The sequence below is a fragment of the Theropithecus gelada genome, chromosome 3 (assembly GCF_003255815.1).
Source record: "Theropithecus gelada isolate Dixy chromosome 3, Tgel_1.0, whole genome shotgun sequence".
Taxonomy (NCBI): domain Eukaryota; kingdom Metazoa; phylum Chordata; class Mammalia; order Primates; family Cercopithecidae; genus Theropithecus; species Theropithecus gelada.
Window position 1 is genome coordinate 101,528,447 of NC_037670.1, and position 22,797 is coordinate 101,551,243.

Below are 22,797 nucleotides of genomic sequence, written 5' to 3' on the forward strand. Positions count from 1 at the left end.
ATAACTATAAAAGTAAAGGGAACTTAATATTTATAATTGGTGTATTTTGAGAAACATCTCAGAGTAATTGAATATTTTATTTATATCAAATAACATAAGTGTTAGAAATTAGATACCAAGAAAAATCTAAATTCCCTTTCTACTTAGAGGTGATAATATAGAAAACCGTAATTAGCCATTACAATATAAAATAGAAAATCACTTTTAAAATGTGTTTATTTTGGAATGCAGCATGTAAGTGTTTGCTCACATTTTAACTTGTTATGCACAGTGAATCACTAAAATAATCATTTAATATTACCTGTGAGCTTCCAGAATAACATTCATATTTTCTCACTTTTGCCTTGATCTGTTAATTAGATGCATGAGACCATCAGCAAGTCACTTCAGTCAATCTTATGTATGGTCAGGAGATCGAGACCATCCTGGCTAACATGGTGAAACCCCGTCTCTACTAAAAATACAAAAAACTAGCCGGGCGTGGTGGCGGGCGCCTGTAGTCCCAGCTACTCGGAGGCTGAGGCAGGAGAATGGCCTGAACCTGGGAGGCGGAGCTTGCAGTGAGCCGAGATCGTGCCACTGCACTCCAGCCTGGGTGACACAGCGCAAGACTCTGTCTCAAAAAAAAAAAAAAGAAAAAGAAAAATCTTTTAAAATATTCTGTGACTCTCACAGAAACGTTTGATCCCTTCAAAAAAGTAAAAGAACAAAAACAATTGAAATTGGTCAAAGGCAGTATACATTTCTTATTTTAGTATTGTCAACTCACAGCATGAAGAATGCAGTACTATATTTTAGAGAAAGGCACTTACAGAAAAAGAATGAATCTATGATGACATTGACTTCATGGGGATTCTGAAAGGATCTAAGAAAGATCCTTAATGAAGTGAATGGTTCTAGCTTAGTTCTTCTGCATGTCCTGCATCATTCCTTTCTCAATCTGGTATCTGATGGGATGTCCAATGGATATTTCAGTGTTTACTAACATAATTACTCAAAGTAAAGACTTGAGAAATTGAATCTCTAATGCCTAATATCTTTGGGAATTCCTACTTTCCTTAAATATGTTCTGCAAATTCTGGTGTTTGTGGAATGTTACGACTTTGCCACTCTATCCAAGTCATCCCCTAATTAAAATCTCTATGACAACCGCATTCTTCCAGCCAAATCAGCTTTTTAGATGGATGGTTATTAAGTGGCTCTGGAGAAAAAAGTATCTTCTTGCTTTCAATTTAAACATAAAATTGATCCCCATGTGTGTGCAGTGCACTGACAATCCCCTATTCAATAGTGTCCTTGGGGTATTTCTGTTTAATCATTGTTGTCTATCTGTGGATCATATTACCAGTTATTATATTCATAAACCAGTTTGACTTTCACCAGTTTAATTATATTATTTTAGACTGTTCCCCACTAGGTCACTTTTTTAAATTTCTTAAACTTGAGGCAGAATTCTGTTATTTTTGAACTTCCGTGTAACAATAGACTCTGTGCTGAAAAGTGACATAACTGCATTGCCAAAATCAGATATTAAAGTATACTTTGGAGGTGGAGCAAGATGGCCGAATAGGAACAGCTCCAGTCTCCAGCTCCCAGTGTGAACAACACAAAAGAACCATGATTTCTGCATGTTCAACTGAGGTACTGGGTTCATCTCACTAGGGAGTGCCGGACAATCGGTGCAGGTCAGCTGCTGCAGCCCAACCAGCAAGAGCATCACCTCACCTGGGAAGCGCAAGGGGGAAGGAATCCCTTTTCCTAGCCAGGGGAACTGAGACACACAACACCTGGAAAATCAGGTAATCCCACCCTAATACTGAGCTTTACCAAGGATCTTAGCAAACGGCACACCAGGAGATTATATCCCGCACCTGGCCGGAAGGGTCTCATGCCCATGGAGCCTCCCTCATTGCTAGCACAGCAGTCTGCAATCTAACTGCAAGACAGCAGTGAGGCTGGTGGGGGGGGGGAGGGGTGCCCGCCATTGCTGAGGCTTAAGTAGGTAAACAAAGCTGCTGGGAAGCTCGAACTGGGTGGAGCCCACAGCAGCTCAAGGAGGCCTGCCTGTTTCTGTAGACTCCAACTCTGGGGACAGGGCACGGCTAAACAAAAAGCAGCAGAAACCTCTGCAGATGCAAACGACCCTGTCTGACAGCTTTGAGGAGAGCAGTGGATCTCCCAACATAGAGGCTGAGATCTGAGAACGGACAGACTGCCTGCTCCAGTGGGTCCCTGAATGCTGAGTACCCTAACTGGGAGACATCCCCCCTAGGCGCAGACTGATACCCCACACCTCACATGGCGTGGTACACCCCTGAGACGAAGCTTCTAAAGCAAGAATCAGACAGCAACACTCACTGTTCAGCAATATTCTATCTTCTGCAGCCTCTGCTGCTGATACCCAGCAAACAGGGTCTGGAGTGGACCTCAAGCAATCTCCAACAGACCTACAGCTAAGGGTTCTGACTGTTAGAAGGAAAATTAACAAACAGGAAGGACACCCACACCAAAACCCCATCAGTACATCACCATCATCAAAGACCAAAGGCAGATAAAACCACAAAGATGGGGAAAAAGCAGGGCAGAAAAGCTGGAAATCAAAAAATAAGAGCACATCTCCCCCTCCAAAGGAATACAGCTCATCACCAGCAATGGATCAAAGCTGGATGGAGAATGACTTTGACGAGATGAGAGAAGAAGGTTTCAGTCCATCAAACTTCTCAGAGCTAAAGGAGGAATTACGTACACGGCGCAAAGAAACTAAAAACCTTGAAAAAAGAATGGAAGAATGGATAACTAGAATAATCAATGCAGAGAAGGCCATAAATGAACTGACAGAGATAAAAACCATGACACGAGGAATACATGACAAATGCACAAGCTTCAGTAACCAACTCAATCAACTGGAAGAAAGAGTATCAGCGATTGAGGATCAAATGAATTGAATGAAGCAAGAAGAGAAGTCTAAAGAAAAAAGAGGAAAAAGAAATGAACAAAGCCTTCAAGAAGTATGGGATTATGTGAAAAGACCAAATCTACGTCTGATTGGGGTGCCTGAAAGTGATGGGGAAAATGGAACCAAGTTGGAAAACACTCTTCAGGATATCATCCAGGAGAACTTCCCCAACCGAATAAGGCAGGCCAACATTCAAATTCAGGAAATACAGAGAACGCCACAAAGATATTCCTTGAGAAGAGCAACACCAAGCCACATAATTGTCAGATTCACCAAAGTTGAAATGAAGGAAAAAATGTTAAAGGCAGCCAGAGAGAAAGCTTGGGTTACCCACAAAGGGAAGCCCATCAGACTAACAGCAGATCTCTTGGCAGAAACTCTATAAGCCAGAAGAGAGTGGGGGCCAATATTCAACTTTCTTTTTTTTTTTTTTTAATTTACTTATTATTATTATACTTTAAGTTGTAGGGTACATGTGCATAACGTGCAGGTTTGTTATATATGTATACTTGTGCCATGTTGGTGTGCTGCACCCATCAACTCGTCATTTACATCAGGTTAAAGAAAAGAATTTTCAACCCAAAATTTCACATCCAGCCAAATTAAGTTTCATCAGTGAAGGAGAAATAAAATCCTTTATATACAAGCAAATGCTTAAAGATTTTGTCACCACCAGGCCTACCCTACAAGAGACCCTGAAGGAAGCACTAAACATGGAAAGGAACAACTGGTACCAGCCATTGCAAAAACATGCCAAAATGTAAAGACCATCAATGCTAGGAAGAAACTGCATCAACCAACGAGCAAAATAACCAGCTAATATCACAATGACAGGATCAAGTTCACACATAATAATATTAACCTTAAATGTAAATGCACTAAATGGCCCAATTAAAAGACACAGACTAGAAAATTGGATAAAGAGTCAAGACCCATCAGTTTGCTGTATTCAGGAGACCCATCTCACATGCAGAGACACACATAGGCTCAAAATAAAGGGATGGAGGAAGATTTACCAAGCAAATGGAGAGCAAAGAAAAGCGGGGGTTGCAATCCTAGTCTCTGATAAAACAGATTTTAAACCATCAAAGATCAAAGAGAAAAAGAAGGCCATTATGTAATGGTAAAGGGATCAATTCATCAGGAAGAGTTAACTATGCTAAATATATATGCACCCAATACAGGAGCACCCAGATTCATAAAGCAAGTCCTTAGAGACTTACAAAGAGAATTAGACTCCCATACAATAATAATGGGAGACTTCAACACTCCACTGTCAACATTAGAAAGATCAATGAGACAGAAAGTTAACAAGGATATCCAGGAATTGAACTCAACTCTGCACCAAGCGGACCTAATAGACATCTACAGAACTCTCCACTCCAAATCAACACAATATACATTCTTCTCAGCACCACATCGCACTTATTCCAAAATTGACCACATAATTGGAAGTAAAGCACTCCTCAGCAAATGTAGAAGAACAGAAATTATAACAAACTGTCTCTCAGACCACAGTGCAATCAAACTAGAACTCAGGACTAAGAAACTCAATCAAAACCGCTCAACTACATGGAAACTGAACAACCTGCTCCTGAATGACTACTGGGTACATAACGAAATGAAGGCAGAAATAAAGATGTTCTTTGAAACCAATGAGAACAAAGATACAACATACCAGAATCTCTGGGACACATTTAAAGCAGTGTGTAGAGGAACATTTATAGCACTAAATGCCCACAAGAGAAAGCTGGAAAGATCTAAAATTGACACTCTAACATCACAATTAAAAGAACTAGAGAAGCAAGAGCAAACACATTCGAAAGCTAGCAGAAGGCAAGAAATAACTAAGATCAGAGAAGAACTGAAGGAGATAGAGACACAAAAAACCCTCCAAAAAATCAATGAATCCAGGAGTTGGTTTTTTGAAAAGATCAACAAAATTGACAGACCGCTAGCAAGACTAATAAAGAAGAAAAGAGAGAAGAATCAAATAGACGCAATAAAAAATGATAAAGGGGATATCACCACCGACCCCACAGAAATACAAACTACCATCAGAGAATACTATAAACACCTCTATGCAAATAAACTAGAAAATCTAGAAGAAATGGATAATTTCCTGGACACTTACACTCTCCCAAGACTAAACCAGTAAGAAGCTGAATCCCTGAATAGACCAATAGCAGGCTCTGAAATTGAGGCAATAATTAATAGCCTACCAACCAAAAAAAGTCCAGGACCAGATGGATTCACAGCTGAATTCTACCAAAGGTACAAGGAGGAGTTGGTACCATTCCTTCTGAAACTATTCCAATCAATAGAAAAAGAGGGAATCCTCCCTAACTCATTTTATGAGGCCAACATCATCCTGATACCAAAGCCTGGCAGAGACACAACAAAAAAAGGGAATTTTAGATGAATATCCCTGATGAACATCGATGCAAAAATCCTCAATAAAATACTGACAAACCGGATCCAGCAGCACATCGAAAAGCTTATCCACCATGATCAAGTGGGCTTCATCCCTGGGATGCAAGGCTGGTTCAACATACGCAAATCAATAAACGTAATCCAGCATATAAACAGAACCAAATACAAAAAACACATGATTACCTCAATAGATGCAGAAAAGGCCTTTGACAAAATTCAACAGCCCTTCATGCTAAAACTCTCCATAAATTCGGTATTGGAACATATCTCAAAATGATAAGAGCTATTTATGACAAACCCATGGCCAATATCATACTGAATGGGCAAAAACTGGAAGCATTCTCTTTGAAAACTGGCACAAAACAGGGATGCCCTCTCTCACCACTCCTATTCAACATAGTGTTGGAAGTTCTGGCTAGGGCAATCAGGCAAGGGAAAGAAATCAGGGGTATTCAGTTAGGAAAAGAAGAAGTCAAATTGTCCCTGTTTGTAGATGACATGATTGTATATTTAGAAAACCCCATCATCTCAGCCCAAAATCTCCTTAAGCTGATAAGCAACTTCAGCAAAGTCTCAGGATACAAAATTAATGTGCAAAAATCACAAGCAGTCTTATACACCAGTAACAGACAAACAGAGAGCGAAATCATGAATGAAATTCCATTCACAATTGCTTCAAAGAGAATAAAGTACCTAGGAATCCAACTTATAAGGGATGTAAAGGACCTCTTCAAGGAGAACTACAAACCACTGCTCAGTGAAATCAAAGAGGACACAAACAAATGGAAGAACATACCATGCTCATGGATAGGAAGAATCAATATCGTGAAAATGGCCATACTGCCCAAGGTAATTTATAGATTCAATGCCATCCCCATCAATCTACCAAAGAGTTTCTTCACAGAATTGGAAAAAATTGCTTTAAAGTTCATATGGAACCAAAAAAGAGCCCGCATCTCCAAGACAATCCTAAGTCAAAAGAACAAAGCTGGAGGCATCACGCTACCTGACTTCAAACTATACTACAAGGCCACAGTAACCAAAACAGCATGGTACTGGTACCAAAACAGAGATATAGACCAATGGAACAGAACAGAGTCCTCAGAAATAATACCACACATCTACAGCCATCTGATCTTTGACAAACCTGAGAAAAACAAGAAATGGGGAAAGGATTCCCTTTTTAATAAATGGTGCGGGGAAAATTGGCTAACCATAAGTAGAAAGCTGAAACTGGATCCTTTCCTTACTCCTTATATGAAAATTAATTCAAGATGGATTAGAGACTTAAATGTTAGACCTAATACCATAAAAACCCTAGAAGAAAACCTAGGTAATACCATTCAGGACATAGGCATGGGCAAGAACTTCATGTCTAAAACACCAAAAGCAACAGCAACAAAAGCCAAAATTGACAAATGGGATCTCATGAAACTAAAGAGCTTCTGCACAGCTAAAGAAACTACCATCAGAGTGAACAGACAACCTACAGAATGGGAGAAAACTTTGCAATCTACTCATCGGACAAAGGGCTAATATCCAGACCTACAAAGAACTCAAACAAATTTACAAGAAAAAACAACCCTATCAAAAAGTGGGCAAAGGATATGAACAGACATTTCTCAAAAGAAGACATGCATGCAGCCAACAGACACATGAAAAAATGCTCTTCATCACTGGCCATCAGAGAAATGCAAATCAAAACCACAATGAGATACCATCTCACACCAGTTAGAATGGCAATCATTAAAAGTCAGGAAACAACAAGTGCTGGAGAGGATGTGGAGAAATAGGAACACTTATACACTGTTGGTGGGATTGTAAACTAGTTCAACCATTGTAAACTAGTTCAACCATTGTGGAAAACAGTATGGTGATTCCTCAAGGATCTAGAACTAGAAGTACCATATGACCCAGCCGTTCCATTACTGGGTATATACTCAAAGGATTATAAATCATGCTGCTATAAAGACACATGCACACGTATGTTTATTGCGGCATTATTCACAATAGCAAAGACTTGGAATCAACCCAAATGTCCATCAGTGACAGACTGGATTAAGAAAATGTGGCACATATACACCATGGAATACTATGCAGCCATAAAAAAGGATGAGTTTGTGTCCTTTGTAGGGACATGGATGCAGCTGGAAACCATCATTCTCAGCAAACTATCGCAAGAACAGAAAACCAGACACGGCATGTTCTCACTCATAGGTGGGAACTGAACAGTGAGATCACTTGGACTCAAGAAGGGGAACATCACACACCGGGGCCTATTATGGGGAGGGGGGAAGGGGGAGGGATGGCACTGGGAGTTATACCTGATGTAAATGACGAGATGATGGGTGCTGATGAGTTGATGGGTGCAGCACACCAACATGGCACATGTATACATATGTAACAAACCTGCAGGTTGTGCACATGTACCCTAGAACTTAAAGTATAATAATAACAAAAAAAAATAAAGTATATTTTGGAGCCACATAAATGTTCATCCATCCTGATGCATGGTATTAAATATAGCAACTGCATAAATGATGATATATAAACACATTTATGGCATATCTGCAGTAAAAACATAATACAAATTTTGTATATTCACTCTTGGTATGAAATCTTGGAAGGTGTCACTATAGCAACAATTTTTTAGCTTTTTTTTTTTTAATTATACTTTTGAGTTCTGGGATACGTGTGCAGAACGTGCAGGTTTGTTACATAGATATACACGTGCCATGGTGGTTTGCTGTATCCATCAACCTATCGTCTACATTAGGTATTTCTCCTAATGCTATCCCTCCCCTAGCCCCCCATCCCCCCCGACAGGCCCCAGTGTGTGATGTTTCCCTCCCTTCTGTCCATGTGTTCTCATTGTTCAACTGCCACTTATGAGTGAGAAGATGCAGTGTTTGGTTTTCTGTTCCTGTGTTAGTTTGCTGAGGATGATGGTTTCATCAACCAATATCTTATAGGAATATTGTGATGAATAAAAAATGTGTTATTTGATTTTTGAGTGATTTAAAACTGTTGCTATCCTCTCAAGGAAATAAGAGAGGACAGCAACAATTTGATGATTAATTTATTAGAAATTTATTGAGAGCCTAACCACACAGTACTAGGTACTTCTCAAGTTAATATCTTCAAAATGTTACAAAACAAAGGGCAGAATATCTGGAACTTTTTTATTATATCATTTAATCTTCATATTTTGAAGAATCTTAGAGGTAGCCCAGCTTATGCAAGGTACATATATACAAGATTTCTATTTAAATAGAAAGGATAGAATGGTATTGTGCCACCCCTCAGCTTGATCCAGTGCTCCCAAATCCGTTTATCCTGATGTACATTTTACATTTCTAAAGCGTGTATCATCTTATAACATACTATATAATTTACTTATGTTTCTTGTTTATTCTTTATCTCCCATTCAAGAATAGAAATTGATGAGGACATCTTAGACTGTTTTATTCACTGATGTATCCTGAGTACCTAGAGCAGTAGGTGCTCAACAAAATTTGTAGAATAAATGGACGAATAAAAAACTGGATAGAATGATTTTTTTCCAGATAAAGAGTTACTACCTACTGGAGTTGCAGTGGTTTCTGTAGTTTGGGATGACCGTAGCAATTTCTTAAAATAAGACAGTAATGAATTTTGCTTCATCAATTGACTTTTTCATCCACTAAAGAGTTCTCTGTTGCATGCAGTGTTATTTGATAGCATTTTACCCACCGTGGAACTTCTTTCAAAACTGGCGTATATCCTCTCAAACCCCACGACTGCTTTATCAACTTCATTTATGTAATATTCTAAATTCTTTGTTGTCATTTCAACAATTGTCACAGCATCTTCATCTGAAGCAGATTCTATCTTAAGAAATTACTTTCTTTGCTCACCCATTGAGAAGCAATTCCTCATCTGTTCAAGTTTTATCATGAGATTGCAGCAATCCAGTCACATCTTCAGACTCCTCTTCTAATTCTAGTTCTCTTGCTGTTTCTACCACCTCTGCAATTACTTTCTCCACTGAAGTCTTGAGCCCCCTCAAAGTCATCCATGAGAACCACTTCATTCAAACTCCTGTTAAGGTAGATATTATGACCTCCTTCCATGAATGTTCTTAATGGCATCTAGGTTGGTGAATCCTTTCCAGAGGTTTTCAGTATACTTTGCCTGGATCCATTGGAGGAATAACTATGGCGAGTATAGTCTTACAAAATGTATTTCTTAAATAATAAGACTTGTAAGTCAAAATTACTCTTTGGCCTATGTACTGCAAAATAGATATTGTGTTAGCAGGCATCCAAACAACATTCATCTCTTTGTACATCTCCATCAGAGCTCTTAGATGACTACATGCATTGTCAATAAGCACTAATATTTTGAAATCTTTTCTCTGAGCAGTAGGTCTCAGCGGTGGGCTTAAAATACTCGGTAAACCATGCTATAAGCAGATGCACTATCATCCAGGGTTTGTTGTTTCATTATTGAGCACAAGCAGAGTAGATTTAGTTTGATTCTTAAGGGCTCTAGGATTTTCAGTATGCTAAATGGGCTTGAAGTCACCAACTGCATTAACCCCTAACAAGAGAGTCAACCTGTCCCTTGAAGCTTTGAAGCCAGCCATTGACTTTTCCTCTTTAGCTATGAAAGTCCTACATGTTGTCTTCTTCCAACAGGAGGCTGTTTCGTCTACACTGAAAAATCTGTTGCTTAGTGTAGTCATCTTAATCTATTACCTTAGCTCAATATTTGAGATAACTTGCTTCAGCTTCTGTATCAGCACTTGCTGCTTTACTTTGAACTTTTATGTTACAGATAGCTTCTTTCCTTAAATCCAAACCAACCTCTGCTAGCTTGCAATGTTTTTTTAATGCAGCTTCCTCACCTTGCTCAGCCTTCATAGAGCTGAAGATAGGATCTTGCTCAGTTAGGCTTTGGTTTAAGGGAATGTTCTGACTGGTTTGGTATTCTATCTAGATCACTGACACTTTCTGCATATCAGCAGTAACACTCTAGCACTTTATTATTTGTGTGTTCACTAGAGCAGTACTTTCAGTTTCCTTCAAGAAACTTTTCTTTGCATTCATAACTTGGCACCCCCAAACAATTACAATAGTAACATCAAAGATCACTGATTGCAGATCACCATAACAGATGTAATAATAATGAAAAAGTTTGAAATATTGCAGGAATTACCAAAATGCGACACAGAGACACAAAATGAACACATGCTGTTGGAAAAATGGCACCGATAGATTTGCCCAATGCAAGGTTGACACAAACCTGCTATTTGTAAAAAATGCACAATCTGCAAAGCAAAATAAAGCAAAGCCCAATAAAGTAAGGTATACCTGTAAAACATTCTAATATACTTACATTATTTCTTTATCAAGTTTTATTACTCTATGTAATGCATTGGGTATTAAGTCTTAAAGAGAACTGGTGCTGAATACTATTAAAAAAAATCAAAGCCCAATTCAGATTTGTCCTTTGAAAATAGTCATACTTTTGCTGAAGGAATTCCATACTAATTAAACTTTAATGAACAAAATGATTCCATATTTTACAGCTCAATAGTTTTTATTATTTTGCTCTGACTTTTTGTGCTTAAAGAAAAAAATTAAAATTACAAAGAGAACATAAATCAATATATCAGCCAAAATATTAAAATATATCTGTCGAAGTATTGAGGAAGAAAAAAAGTCTTTTTCAGTTCATCTAGAGAAATAAGGGAGAGTTCTAGGTTTATTTACTGCCCTATTGTCAAACAAAATACAATATTATATTTAAGTGCTGGGCATACTTTGCTTTGTGCACTAAGAGTCATGATCCAATGGCTCTAAAATTACCAGGCCTTGGTACTGCCGTGTGGACATCATACTGACATTCAGAAAGCTAAAATACATTTTTTGTAGGCCACTTTAATTATATTCATTTGTCTTCCAAGTGTAGTAACAATTAAATAGTTCAGAATAGTTTGTCTAATGCCTTATTAATATAAAATAATGTCTTTTTAACATTAATTTTTAAATATAGTGATTTTTATTGACTTTTCCATGTTTTCTCTCTTTGCCTAGTATGCTTGTGAATGATATTACAGAAGACTTTCTGGACATTAATGAATAGCTTAAGCAACTGCTTTTTTGCAAGCATCTGTAGAATTCAAAGTGTGCTTTGCTAGCACCCAAAGTTACTCTTTAGAAATTTGCTTCATACCAGTTTGCACTATAGCACTAATTATTGAAATAAGAAGGCTCTACAAATATTACAAATAAGGAAAAACCTTTTAATATATCTTTATATTGTAAATATGTGTGTGGAATATTTATATCCTTGTGTGGCAACATTTAACATTGTTGCCTAATAGCCTAAGCAGTCTACTGCTTATTCCACCAGCCTCTCACAGTTCTGACATAGATGATTCCAAAGCAGGTGTCATGTTTCAATGACCATTGCTAGCTACTGCAAGGAAGAAACTATAAATATCAAACACTGTTGTATCACTCAGGGCCTCTAGTATACATGCCTCAGCTGTGGCTTTTCTACTGGCATTTGTAGGAAAAGGAAAAAAAAAACGGGGAAAAAAAAAAAAAAAAAAAAAACTTGGGAAAGGAATACATCCTGGATGAATTTTTAAAATTATAATACCCAATTTACAAATAGACTTTAGTTTAAGAGTTGGTGCTTTTAAGTTGAATATGGAACTCAAGATTAAACTGATAAATATAATCATGAATATGGGTAGAGAATAACCCACCTGACCACTCAACCATAAAGTAATTGAAATGTATTACTTTTTGTAATAGGATTCTACCAAAGATTATATAGGTTCACTATTAGAGGTTAATTAGAAACAAAATTGAATAAGAAATTCTTCCTTATCATAGTGGATACTCGTATTTGAGGAAGAACATGTTTAATTAAACCAGGCAGAAAAAGCAATAAATAGAGTCTTGTAAACAAGCTGAAATGGAGTCCTAATTTCTCCAAAGAGCTTTTCCACTTGGTAGAATTTATTTAATGTCTAATTCATTTCAGATTTTCAATGTCTCATTTGATAGCATAGGTAGAGCTAGTACTGCTTTTGCAGTTATCATTCACAACTGGAATCTTTTTTTCCTTTCAAATGTAAAAGAGAGGCAGGGGGTGAGGGACAGACTTTTCCTGAGGTAACTAGTTGCAAGTTTAAAGAGCCAAGCAAAGAAGGAAAGAGCATCTAAGAATACTTGGGCACAAAGAGAAAGCAACTGCCTAGGGTAGAATTTAAATAAGGTGTGGAGATCAGCACTAAGCTCACACAGGCTCCCTAAGAGACTACAGAGGAGGTGATTTGGGAGAGATGGGCTGGAGATTTTCCTGCAGCTGCCATTTGTGTCAAGTGTGATGGAAGAGCATCTGCCATTATCATTTAGTTCTGTCTGTTCATGTCCCGACACCTCAACTCATCTACTACTTCGTATCATGGTTTTCAAACTGGGTTTTCCAGAGCCCCTTAGGCCAGGCTGTCAAACATAGCCCCCAATAGATCCTGTGTCCTTATTTGGCTTTCTTTTCAGTTTTTTAGGAATAAAGTGTTCCATTGCTTAAAATAAATTTAACTGCCAAGAACAATTCATTATTTGCAAAAACCAAAAAAGAAAAATTAGAATTTTGCTTTTATCAGCAATTTCTGCTGCTATAGGAAATTTTAAGTAATCTGGATATAAAACAAAATTGACTCCCCTTTGATCTTTTAAATAGACATTAAAAAAAAAAAAACAGGAAATGTATCCAAATAACACTTTCCCCTCCCTTTGTTGAAATTAATTTATTGCTAGTTTATCCATGCTTGACCTTTGACCTGTAAAATATAAAATAATGTAGGAAGAAGAAACTTTCTTAAGCTTTTGGCATTTTTGTTTGGTTGCTTGGTTTTGCATTTTCTTCTATACCTGGAAATGGACATTTAAAAAAACCTACTTTAAAAATCTTAAATTCTGAATGGTTTAAAACACGAATTCAATTTTAAAGCATTTCAATTATAATCTATTTAGATCTATTTCTCTGGTCCCCAGTGAGATGCTATGTGAAAAAGTCAGCAATTATGGGAATGCACTATCTGAGTCATTCTCTTAGAGAGTCATAGTTTGTATTAACCAAAAGAGAAAGTCCAGTGTATAGAGACCTGATTAACCTAGTTTAATGCAGCAGTTTTTCAATTTACGACAGAATGCTTTTTGTTAAAATTATGTTTAATACTTATCGAAATCCAATAAACCAGTGTTTAGAGATCATCCTTTGCAAATACTTTCATGGCAATATTAGATTTTAATTGATTGAAAGAACAGTGCATTGCACTGGAACAAGTTAAAAATAAATCATTCTAATAAGCTTCAAAATTAATACATTTTCCATTACTTCATCTTCACAATCTGTACACTCTATCAAATATGTTTGTATTCCTGACAAAGCCCTATTACTAAAGTGAGGTTTTTAAATTCTGTGTCTGATTTTCAATATTATGTTAGTTAAAATTATAAATGTTAAATATGAGGAGAAAGTCAATGTGTAATTAATATGTGTGATTATTCCCAAGGTTTGTTATTATGGTTGAATAAGTAAAATATAGACACAGGTTCTTAAATATATAAGTTTATTTTCTTTTTTAACAAAATATATATTTGAAAGTGCAATATAATTATGATACTGACTACCTGGAGTTAGGCCAAACTTCACAGGTTAAGGGACCAGTACTCCACAAGACTCCTCTCACTTCAGATATCAGCCGCAAATTTCGGAGTCCCCAAGCCAACCTTACTTCTCACAAGCTGGTTGCAAATTTCTGACTTCCCAGTACTGCCCCAGGCTCAATAATTCACTAGAACAGCTGACAGAACTTGGAAAAGCACTATATTTACCACTGCAGTTTTATAATAGCAAAAGGATACAAATCAGAACCAGCTCAAAAAGACAGGTAGCTGAGGTGAGGGGGCATCTGAAACATGAAACATCCATAATCTCTCCTTATGGAGTCAGGAGGCATCTTTCTGTCAGCACACTGATGTGCATTTCCAAACAGAAAGCTCACCTGAGCTTTGGTATCCAGAGTTTTTATTCAGGTTTCATTACATACGCATGACTGAGGAATCATTGGCCATGTGGTTAAATGCAATCTCTCCCTTCTTAGAGGTGGGTCAGATAACATGTAGCTCAAAGCTCCAACTCTCCAATCACATGATTGGTCTCTCCGGTGTGACCAGCCCCTTCCTGAGATATCCCTATGGCATAATAAGTGGTCTGAGGAGCCCACCATGAATAACATAGATAGTTCTATCGCTAGTGAAATCTCAGGGCTGAGAGATTTGCCTTTCAGGAATCAGGGACAAGGGCCAGGCAAATTCCTTATTACACAAGAGAAGCCTTTAGAGTTTGCTGTAAGAAATGCCCTTGGTAATGAGCTTGTACATAGATATGAACAAATGAATCTGAAAAAGCATGGTCATTGAGTAAACTCCCAGTATTAAAATAACAACAATAACAAAACCTCACAGCCATTCATACTGATGTTGAAATTTTCTGAGAAAATTTATAACTACTTAGCAGATATGAAAACATATGCCTTCAAATGTATATAAAATGAATAAACAATTAAAATAATATTTTATTATACTTCTATAAATTTTCCTGGGTACTTTACTATGATAATTAATTGCCTAATGTTGATTTATAACTTTTCATCCATCAAATACACAATGGGTAGAACATTAGAACATAGGAGTTTGGATATATACATAGTAATTTGGTTGCCCCAGATATCAGATCCCCAGTTTTTAACATATAATTGCTCCAGAATATTGTCCATGTGGAAAATTTTTGCAAAATGGTTTTTTTCAATTTTTTCCAGCTTAGACAATAGATAGACAATAGATAACAGACTAGCTACATCTCCTCATTCCCAGTTGCAGTCAAGTGCATATAATACACATTTAAGTAGAAGAGATTTTTGAGGTTGCTTTTGAAATTAATCCAGATGTTTCAAAGAGAATGCCAGAGTTATTCACACAGCTATAAATCAGAACCAACCAGTATTTTCTATGTGCTTTCAAAATGAATTCTTTGATCCATCAACAGTGCTCCTTTCAACAGCACAATTTAGTAATTGTGAAGTTTGTTGAAATCTACTTTATCTCCACATTCATAATTCAAATGAATGAGTGATTGTATATATCTCAAAGGCAATATGTCCCCCAGTTGCCACTTTAAGCCTGCAAGTGTTTTGTGTTTATTTCAACCTGAAAGCACCAGTCAAAAATATAATCAGAAGTCTGGAGTTTAATTTTTCCAAGTGTCAAATTCTGTGTTGAACTGCTGAAAATTTTAATATCCTAATTGTGAAGTCATTCATTTCATTCCAGCATCCTCAGAAACCATACGTTGCTACAAGATGCCAGCAGTTTATTTAGCTTTAAAACATTCTAAATGTTTTTCTATCTTTCCACCCCCATGGTTGTTTGGTGTTAATTGCCCTAAAAAATGATCTGAGCAGAGAAGGCAGAGGAATGCTTATCTAGCAGTTCACCAGTAGCATTAAGGGTTTTAATGGTGCTAGATAAACATGACAGGCAATTATTGAATGTTGTCAGACATTGGAAAATAAAATTGAGATGCTAGGCAATATACGCTTTTGCAGTTTTATCTTTATCTCAGTTTCTAATTTGTATCTTTTAACAGTTTAATAGGCTGAATTTTATTCGAGAGATGTTTTCTGGAATATGCTATTGGAAAATCAGACATAAAAGTTTTATATCTCCTTCCTTAATAACACAATGTGAATCATGAAGTCATACATGTTAAATCTTACTAAAGCCATAATATTTCAATCAAAAAAAGAATTTCCATTTATCTGTTACTCTGTGGGGTAGTGACATGAAAGACCACCATGTGCTTCTATTTTCAGTTATAATTACTGAGCTGAAAAAGGCCAGAAGTTTACTTTCGAGGGACATTTTGCAGTTTATCAAGCTGGCAGAATGCAATTCTTCTAAAAATATTTCAATAACTTATTACCTTTGAAATACTAGTGCTCTTTTGCCAGAGCCATTGATAATATTTGGAAATGATTTGGATGGTTTTTAATTCACTGTAATCTTATAAATATTATTAAATAATCTGATCATAATGCTATTGATTTGGAAATGACTTTAGATACTTTTAAAGTTTGATTCCATTTATTAAACTATTATATATTTAAAGAAAATAAATTATTACTGACCCTAAAATAAGAAGAGTTCTTTTTAGGCATCTCTTACTATTTTAGGTCAATTAATTTACTGCCTGAACTGTTAGAAAAGGGGAATGGAATTTGAAATATATTTCAACTCAGAATCATGAAGGGGCTTATTTCTCCACCCCAAAGCATAAAGTCAAAATGTAAGATTTAAGTAGATCACTGCAATCTATTTTAAAATTTCAGTAACACTACTCTGAAATACTCCTTTAGTTCTTTGTTGGACTTTCCTCTGGATCATTACTGATACTCCAAAAGCCATCTTGAATATATGTTAAGTTACATTAGAAACTTAGCACTGGCATCTTCTTTCTGTCTTCTATGTCTCACAACAAACAAAATCCCAACTCTGCCACATCTGCCCTCCAGAAGATTATCTGGGACTAATCCCCACTTTCAGAACTTTTCATTGTATCCTAACCTTCATGCCAAATTTGTGATCCTATTTTTTAAAATTTATTTTATACTTCATTTACAATGGATGATATGATACACATACCATCCAATTTATCAATTTCTCTCCTAGGAGTATACCAAACAGAAATGCATACATATGTCCATCAAAAAACACATTCTGGAATATCCATAGCAGCAATGTTAACAATGTCCCCATATTGAAAACTACCTACATGCCTACCAACAATAGAATGAATAAATAAGCCATAGTATAGTCATACAATAGAATGTTACACATCAACTAGAATAAACAGTATTCAGCAATATGCACCAATATAGGTGAAATGCACGTCACAACGTAGAGTGAAAAGGCTAGCACAAATGGATATACACTATATGATTCTATTTACATGAAATTTTTAAAAAGTAAAACTATTCTACACTGCGAGTAGTCAGGATAGTGGTTGCTCTTCTAAGAAGAGGTAGTGGCTGGAAGGGAATACAGAGGAGAGTTCTGGACTATTTATTTCATGGGTGTGTTCAGTGAAATTTACATCTATGGAAAATGCACTTTCGTGTATGAAGACTACAATACAAAGGTTAAAACAAATATCTCTGACAAATGTATAGGAGATATTACATAAAAAGATATGCCAGAAATCTATCTTCCATTTTTTTGGTTCTGCTTGTATCTTACAGTAGCTCTTCCTAACTTAAGTCCTACACAATCACACACACAAATGATTGAAAGTAAAACTTGTGAAACCTGAATAAGCATGATGGATTATATTAATGTCAGTAACTTGAGAGTGGTGGAAGCTTGTATTTTTAACATGTGTCTCAGGTAATTTATGATTAGGCAAGGCTAGGAAATACTATATAGTAAATTAGTATTTTAACACTTTCAGTACAGGACAGTTGGGGCACAATCTTATAGATTAAATTTGCCATTTTGGTTTAAAGGTGGTCTGACTTTCCTGTAGTTAAAGAAATTAATGCTTGTTGGTTCTTTTTAAAAACCTACCTACGCTAAAAAGAATAAAATACTTAGAAATATAACAAAATAAGTTCAAGACCTGTACACTGAAGACTATAAAACATCATTGAAAGAAATTAAAGATCTATATAAATGGAAATAAATTCCATGTGTCTGAGTTAAGACAGCAGTACTCCCAAACTGATCAACAAATTTGACACAATTCCTATCAAAATCATAGCTGCAATTTTTTGCAGAAATTGACAATCTTATTCTAAAATGTATATAGAAATTTGACTCAAAATAGCCAAATCTATCTTTAAAAGGATAAACAAAATAGGAAGACTCACACTTCTGGATTTCAGTACTTGCTACAAAGTTGCAGTAGTCAAGACTATGGTACTATCATGAAACTAGACACAGAGATAAATGGAATTTAGGGTTCAAAACAAAATCGTTACATTGTGGCCAACTGATTTTCAACAAGGGTGCCAAAACAGTTCAATTAGGAAATAACAGTATTTTTCAACAACTGAAGACAGGATAACTCAATAACCACATGCAAAAGAATGAAGTTGGACCTCTACCTTTTATCATAAACAAAAATTAACTCAAAATGAAACATGCACCTAAATATACAAGCTAAAACTGTAAAATTCTCATGAGAAAACACAACTCTAAACCTAGATGACTTTGATTTCAGTAGTGGGTTCCTAGATATAATACCAAAGCAGTAACAACCAAGGAAAAAAGACAAACTGGTCTTCATTAGCATTTACAACTTTTGTTCTTCAAGGAACACTACAATTTTAAAAAAGAGACAATAACAAGTTTGACAAGAATTCATAGAAATTGGAACATGCATACATATCTTGTGGAATGTAAAGTGGTGCAGTCATTTTGGAAAACAGTGACACTTCCTGAAAAAGCTAAATGGGTTACCACATGACTGAGCAATTTCACTGTAATGTATATATTCAAGGGAATTGAAAATGTATGCCCACACAGAAGCTTGTAAACAAATGTTCCTAGCAGCATTATTCCTAGACAAAAAGTGAGAACTCGAATGTCCATTAACTGATGAGTGGATAAACAATGTGAAATGTCCATACAATGAAATATTATTCAGTCATAGAAAGGACTGAAGAACTGATACATGCTATAACATAAATGAACCTTGAAAACATTGTACTAAGTGAAGGAAGCCAGCCAGGCGTGGTGGTTCACACCTGTAATCCCGATACTTCGGAAGGCCAAGGATAGCTTGAGGCCAGAAGTTCTAGACCAACCTGAGCAACACAGTAATACCTCATCTCTATTAAAAAATATGAAAATCCGCCTGGCATGATGGTGAGCACCCTTAGTCCCAGCTCAGCTACTTAAGAGGCTGATGTAGGAGGATCTCTTGAGTGCAGGAGGTCAAGGCTGCTGTGAGCTATGATGACACCACTGCACTCCAGCCTGGGTGACAGAGTGAGACATCATCTCTAAAACAAAATAGAAATAAGATCACATAATGTTTTATTTCATTTATACAAAATGTCTAGATTAGGCAAATTCATAGAGATAGAAAGCAGATTTATGGTTGGCAGGGGATGAGGAAGGGGAAAATAGGAAGTGGCTGCCAGTAGCCATAGGGTTTATTTTTGGAGTAAAACAGATATTCTAAAATTAGATGGTGGTGATGGTTGCACAACTCAGCAAACATACTGAAAACCAAAACATGAGATTATTTTTATGGAATATGAATTATATCTCCATAAATTTTTAAAAATCTACCTAGAGTTGCCTAGTATCAACTGTTTACATTAGAATCATTGTCAAAATCGAATCTCTGCTGTTGAGATAAAATGGTAAGGCAGAGTGTTTTCCTGTACCAAGAACACCCTCTCTCCACATTCAGACTATTGTAGAGGACAATCGTGTATTTCATTCTTGACTAGAGGAATTTTGCTGTTTTCACATGTTTGCCTTGAGAATAATAGTGTTTAATTTGTATTGTGAAATGGCAAGTTTGCAGTTAAGAACTATTCAAAGATAGAATACTCCCATTTCCCAAAACAAATCTGTGCACTATTAACTGAATTGGTTGGGTGATTTGATGGAATGAGTACTGGATCAGACGTCAGAAAACTTTTCCCCATCCCTTACTGTGTAACCTTGGACTCAGTTAGTCATCACTCTGCATTTGTTTTCTTATCTGCCTGTTAGAATATCAATACTTGCACAATTCATACATAAGATTTTCAAGAGAATCAAATGGATATAAGATGTGAAGGTGCCTTGAAAGTGACAGCATATAAAATATGAGACATTACTTAACATCCTTCGTTTTTCTTCAGACTTTATTTTCAAAGGAGGAGAAAAACAAGATGCTAAGTTAAATGGTTCCTTTTGGGTACTGAGTGAAAGGGACTGGGATTTCTTAAGAAAGAATGTTGCATGGACTCAGAACCCTGAACTTGTGTGACATTAACAGATAGGCTTTTACAGAAAACTGTTATAATTTTTTAATGTATCATTCTGTCAGCATGAGAATGATATGGCAGCAGACAGGTTATTGTCAATTAAACACGAGCTGTCAGTCAGAAATGTTGAAATATGGTGAGCATGAATCCTAAGCAGACCACATGGCAGCTGCTCAACTGTTATTTTAACAGAGTCACTGTATATATGTGACATTTTCCTGCAGAATTTAATTTAAGTCCCTAACAACGGAGACACCTCTGCATTTGCATGCTGCTGTCAAGTCAGTCTTGGACCTTCTAAATGAGCTAGAATAGTGGGTGGTAGTGGGAGAGTGACAGGTAGAGGAGATGACTCTTGTCTCATTTTCCTTCACTCAGGTTACATTGAAGAGGCCTGCATCATCCCCTGCCCCTCAGACTGCAAGCTCAGTGAGTGGTCCAACTGGTCGCGCTGCAGCAAGTCCTGTGGAAGCGGTGTAAAGGTTCGTTCTAAATGGCTGCGTGAAAAACCATATAATGGAGGAAGGCCTTGCCCAAAACTGGACCATGTCAACCAGGTATTTTCTATCATTGACAGTGTTAAGATATTGTTGAGATTCACAATGATCTGATTTTTTTCTCCAAAATGGAGAAGAGTAAATAATACCTATTGAATAAAAAATTGACCCATTTTTACCATTAGAATGCCTGAATAAATATACATATGTTCTTAAAATTTCAAATTAGACATATTATCTCTGTATTCTCTGGAGATTCCATACCTTGCAAGTATATGAATATGTATATAATTCAATGGAGAGAAAAATGACACCTATCTTTGAAATAATGTCAAGGTATTTAATCTGTCATAAGATTGTATCTAACATGTAGGCTGAGATTATCTCATTCTTATAGTTTCCCCAGACTGTCAGAAAAGACATCTCAATTACCAACTACTTAAATTAAAATCAAAGAAATAATATGGATTTGGGTCTAAAATTAGGAAAAATATATACTGTTTGTTTAAATGTGTTTGATATAAAACAAATTGAGAAAAACAACTACAAAGATGGCCTCAAAGTCACTATAAGTATGTTATCAATTTACTGATTGACCATTTTCAGTTTTATTTGGAACTCTGACTTTTGATGCATTCTTTCTTACCTGCTGTTAATAGTTGTTATTCTGTTCTATTAGAAATAAAAAGAAAAAAGCCTAATGGAGGAATTGTGACTAATTTAAATGAAATGTACCCTAATCCGACAATTATTACCATGTTTGGCCTACAGGTGAATTAACAAAGAATAATTTCATATATTATGTGTGGGTGTTAAGTTGTGTATTTGAATTTAAATCACAACCAAATGAATCAAGTCCTTAGATATGTAGAACTGTTTCACACATATATAGACTCATTTTAATCTCTAAACACACTGCTTATCTGTATACATACTTTACTTCCCAGATTGACATAGCTTTGTTCATAATAAAAGTACATTGTAGAGAAAACAGAAAGACCTTTGGAATTAAGTAAATTAAGATGAAGATCGTGAAAAGTTAAATTCTATAATAAGTACTCTAAAGAGTCTTGATTGTTCCCCAAGTGAAGTTGCTGATTTTATCTTTAGGTGCAATGGAGGGTAAATAACACACTCCCTTGCTGCCATCTACTGGTAGTTTAGCTTCCCTGTCACAGAGCATTTTGTGTTTCTAAGATGCTAAGGAAATTTCCAAAGAAGAAAATTCAGTTCAGCAACTATAATTATATAACTGTAAAACAGAATAACTGAACTAAAATGTTTATAATACAAAAGAATATTTCTCTACACATTTTGAAACCTTGAATTTTCAGTAGCAAATTTAAATTTTGATAAATTATGTATGATTCACAATCCTAATAAAGAGAAATTCTCCATGTGCTCATACCTATTTCACTTTAGTATGTATGTGTGCACCCAGTCAGATATGCAATTAAAATCTGTGTTTGCCTCAGATTTTCCTTAAGTGTGAATTTCAAAAGGTTCAAAACCTCAGGCCAAGTTGTCTTTGCTATTACTAGCGTTTAGCCTAAACCATTTGTCACTTTCCAACTCTAATATATTCTGATGCAGTTTGACAGGGGTATTGTGACTTGGTATCAGTTGACTGAAGGCTTATTGAGACATTAACAACCGAAAAATCAAAGCAAAAACAAATAATACATTTTTGAACATTTGAGCATAAATATTCTGCATAAAAATAGAGACTTTTATGAATTTGTGTATTAGTGAGATGTTTAGGGAAAATAAAAATGTAAAGATTTGTGTTAATGTTGAAAATT

General features: G+C 36.0%; 1 protein-coding gene across 1 annotated transcript in view; it reads left to right on the forward strand.

Annotated features, from left to right (window-relative positions):
• THSD7A (thrombospondin type 1 domain containing 7A) overlaps window positions 1–22,797 on the forward strand; it is a 510,460-nt gene that overhangs the window by 424,964 nt on the left and 62,699 nt on the right. The window contains exon 14 of the mRNA XM_025379535.1: window positions 20,877–21,055. Coding sequence (XP_025235320.1) covers window positions 20,877–21,055 — 179 coding nt within the window. The remainder of the gene's footprint in view (window positions 1–20,876; window positions 21,056–22,797) is intronic.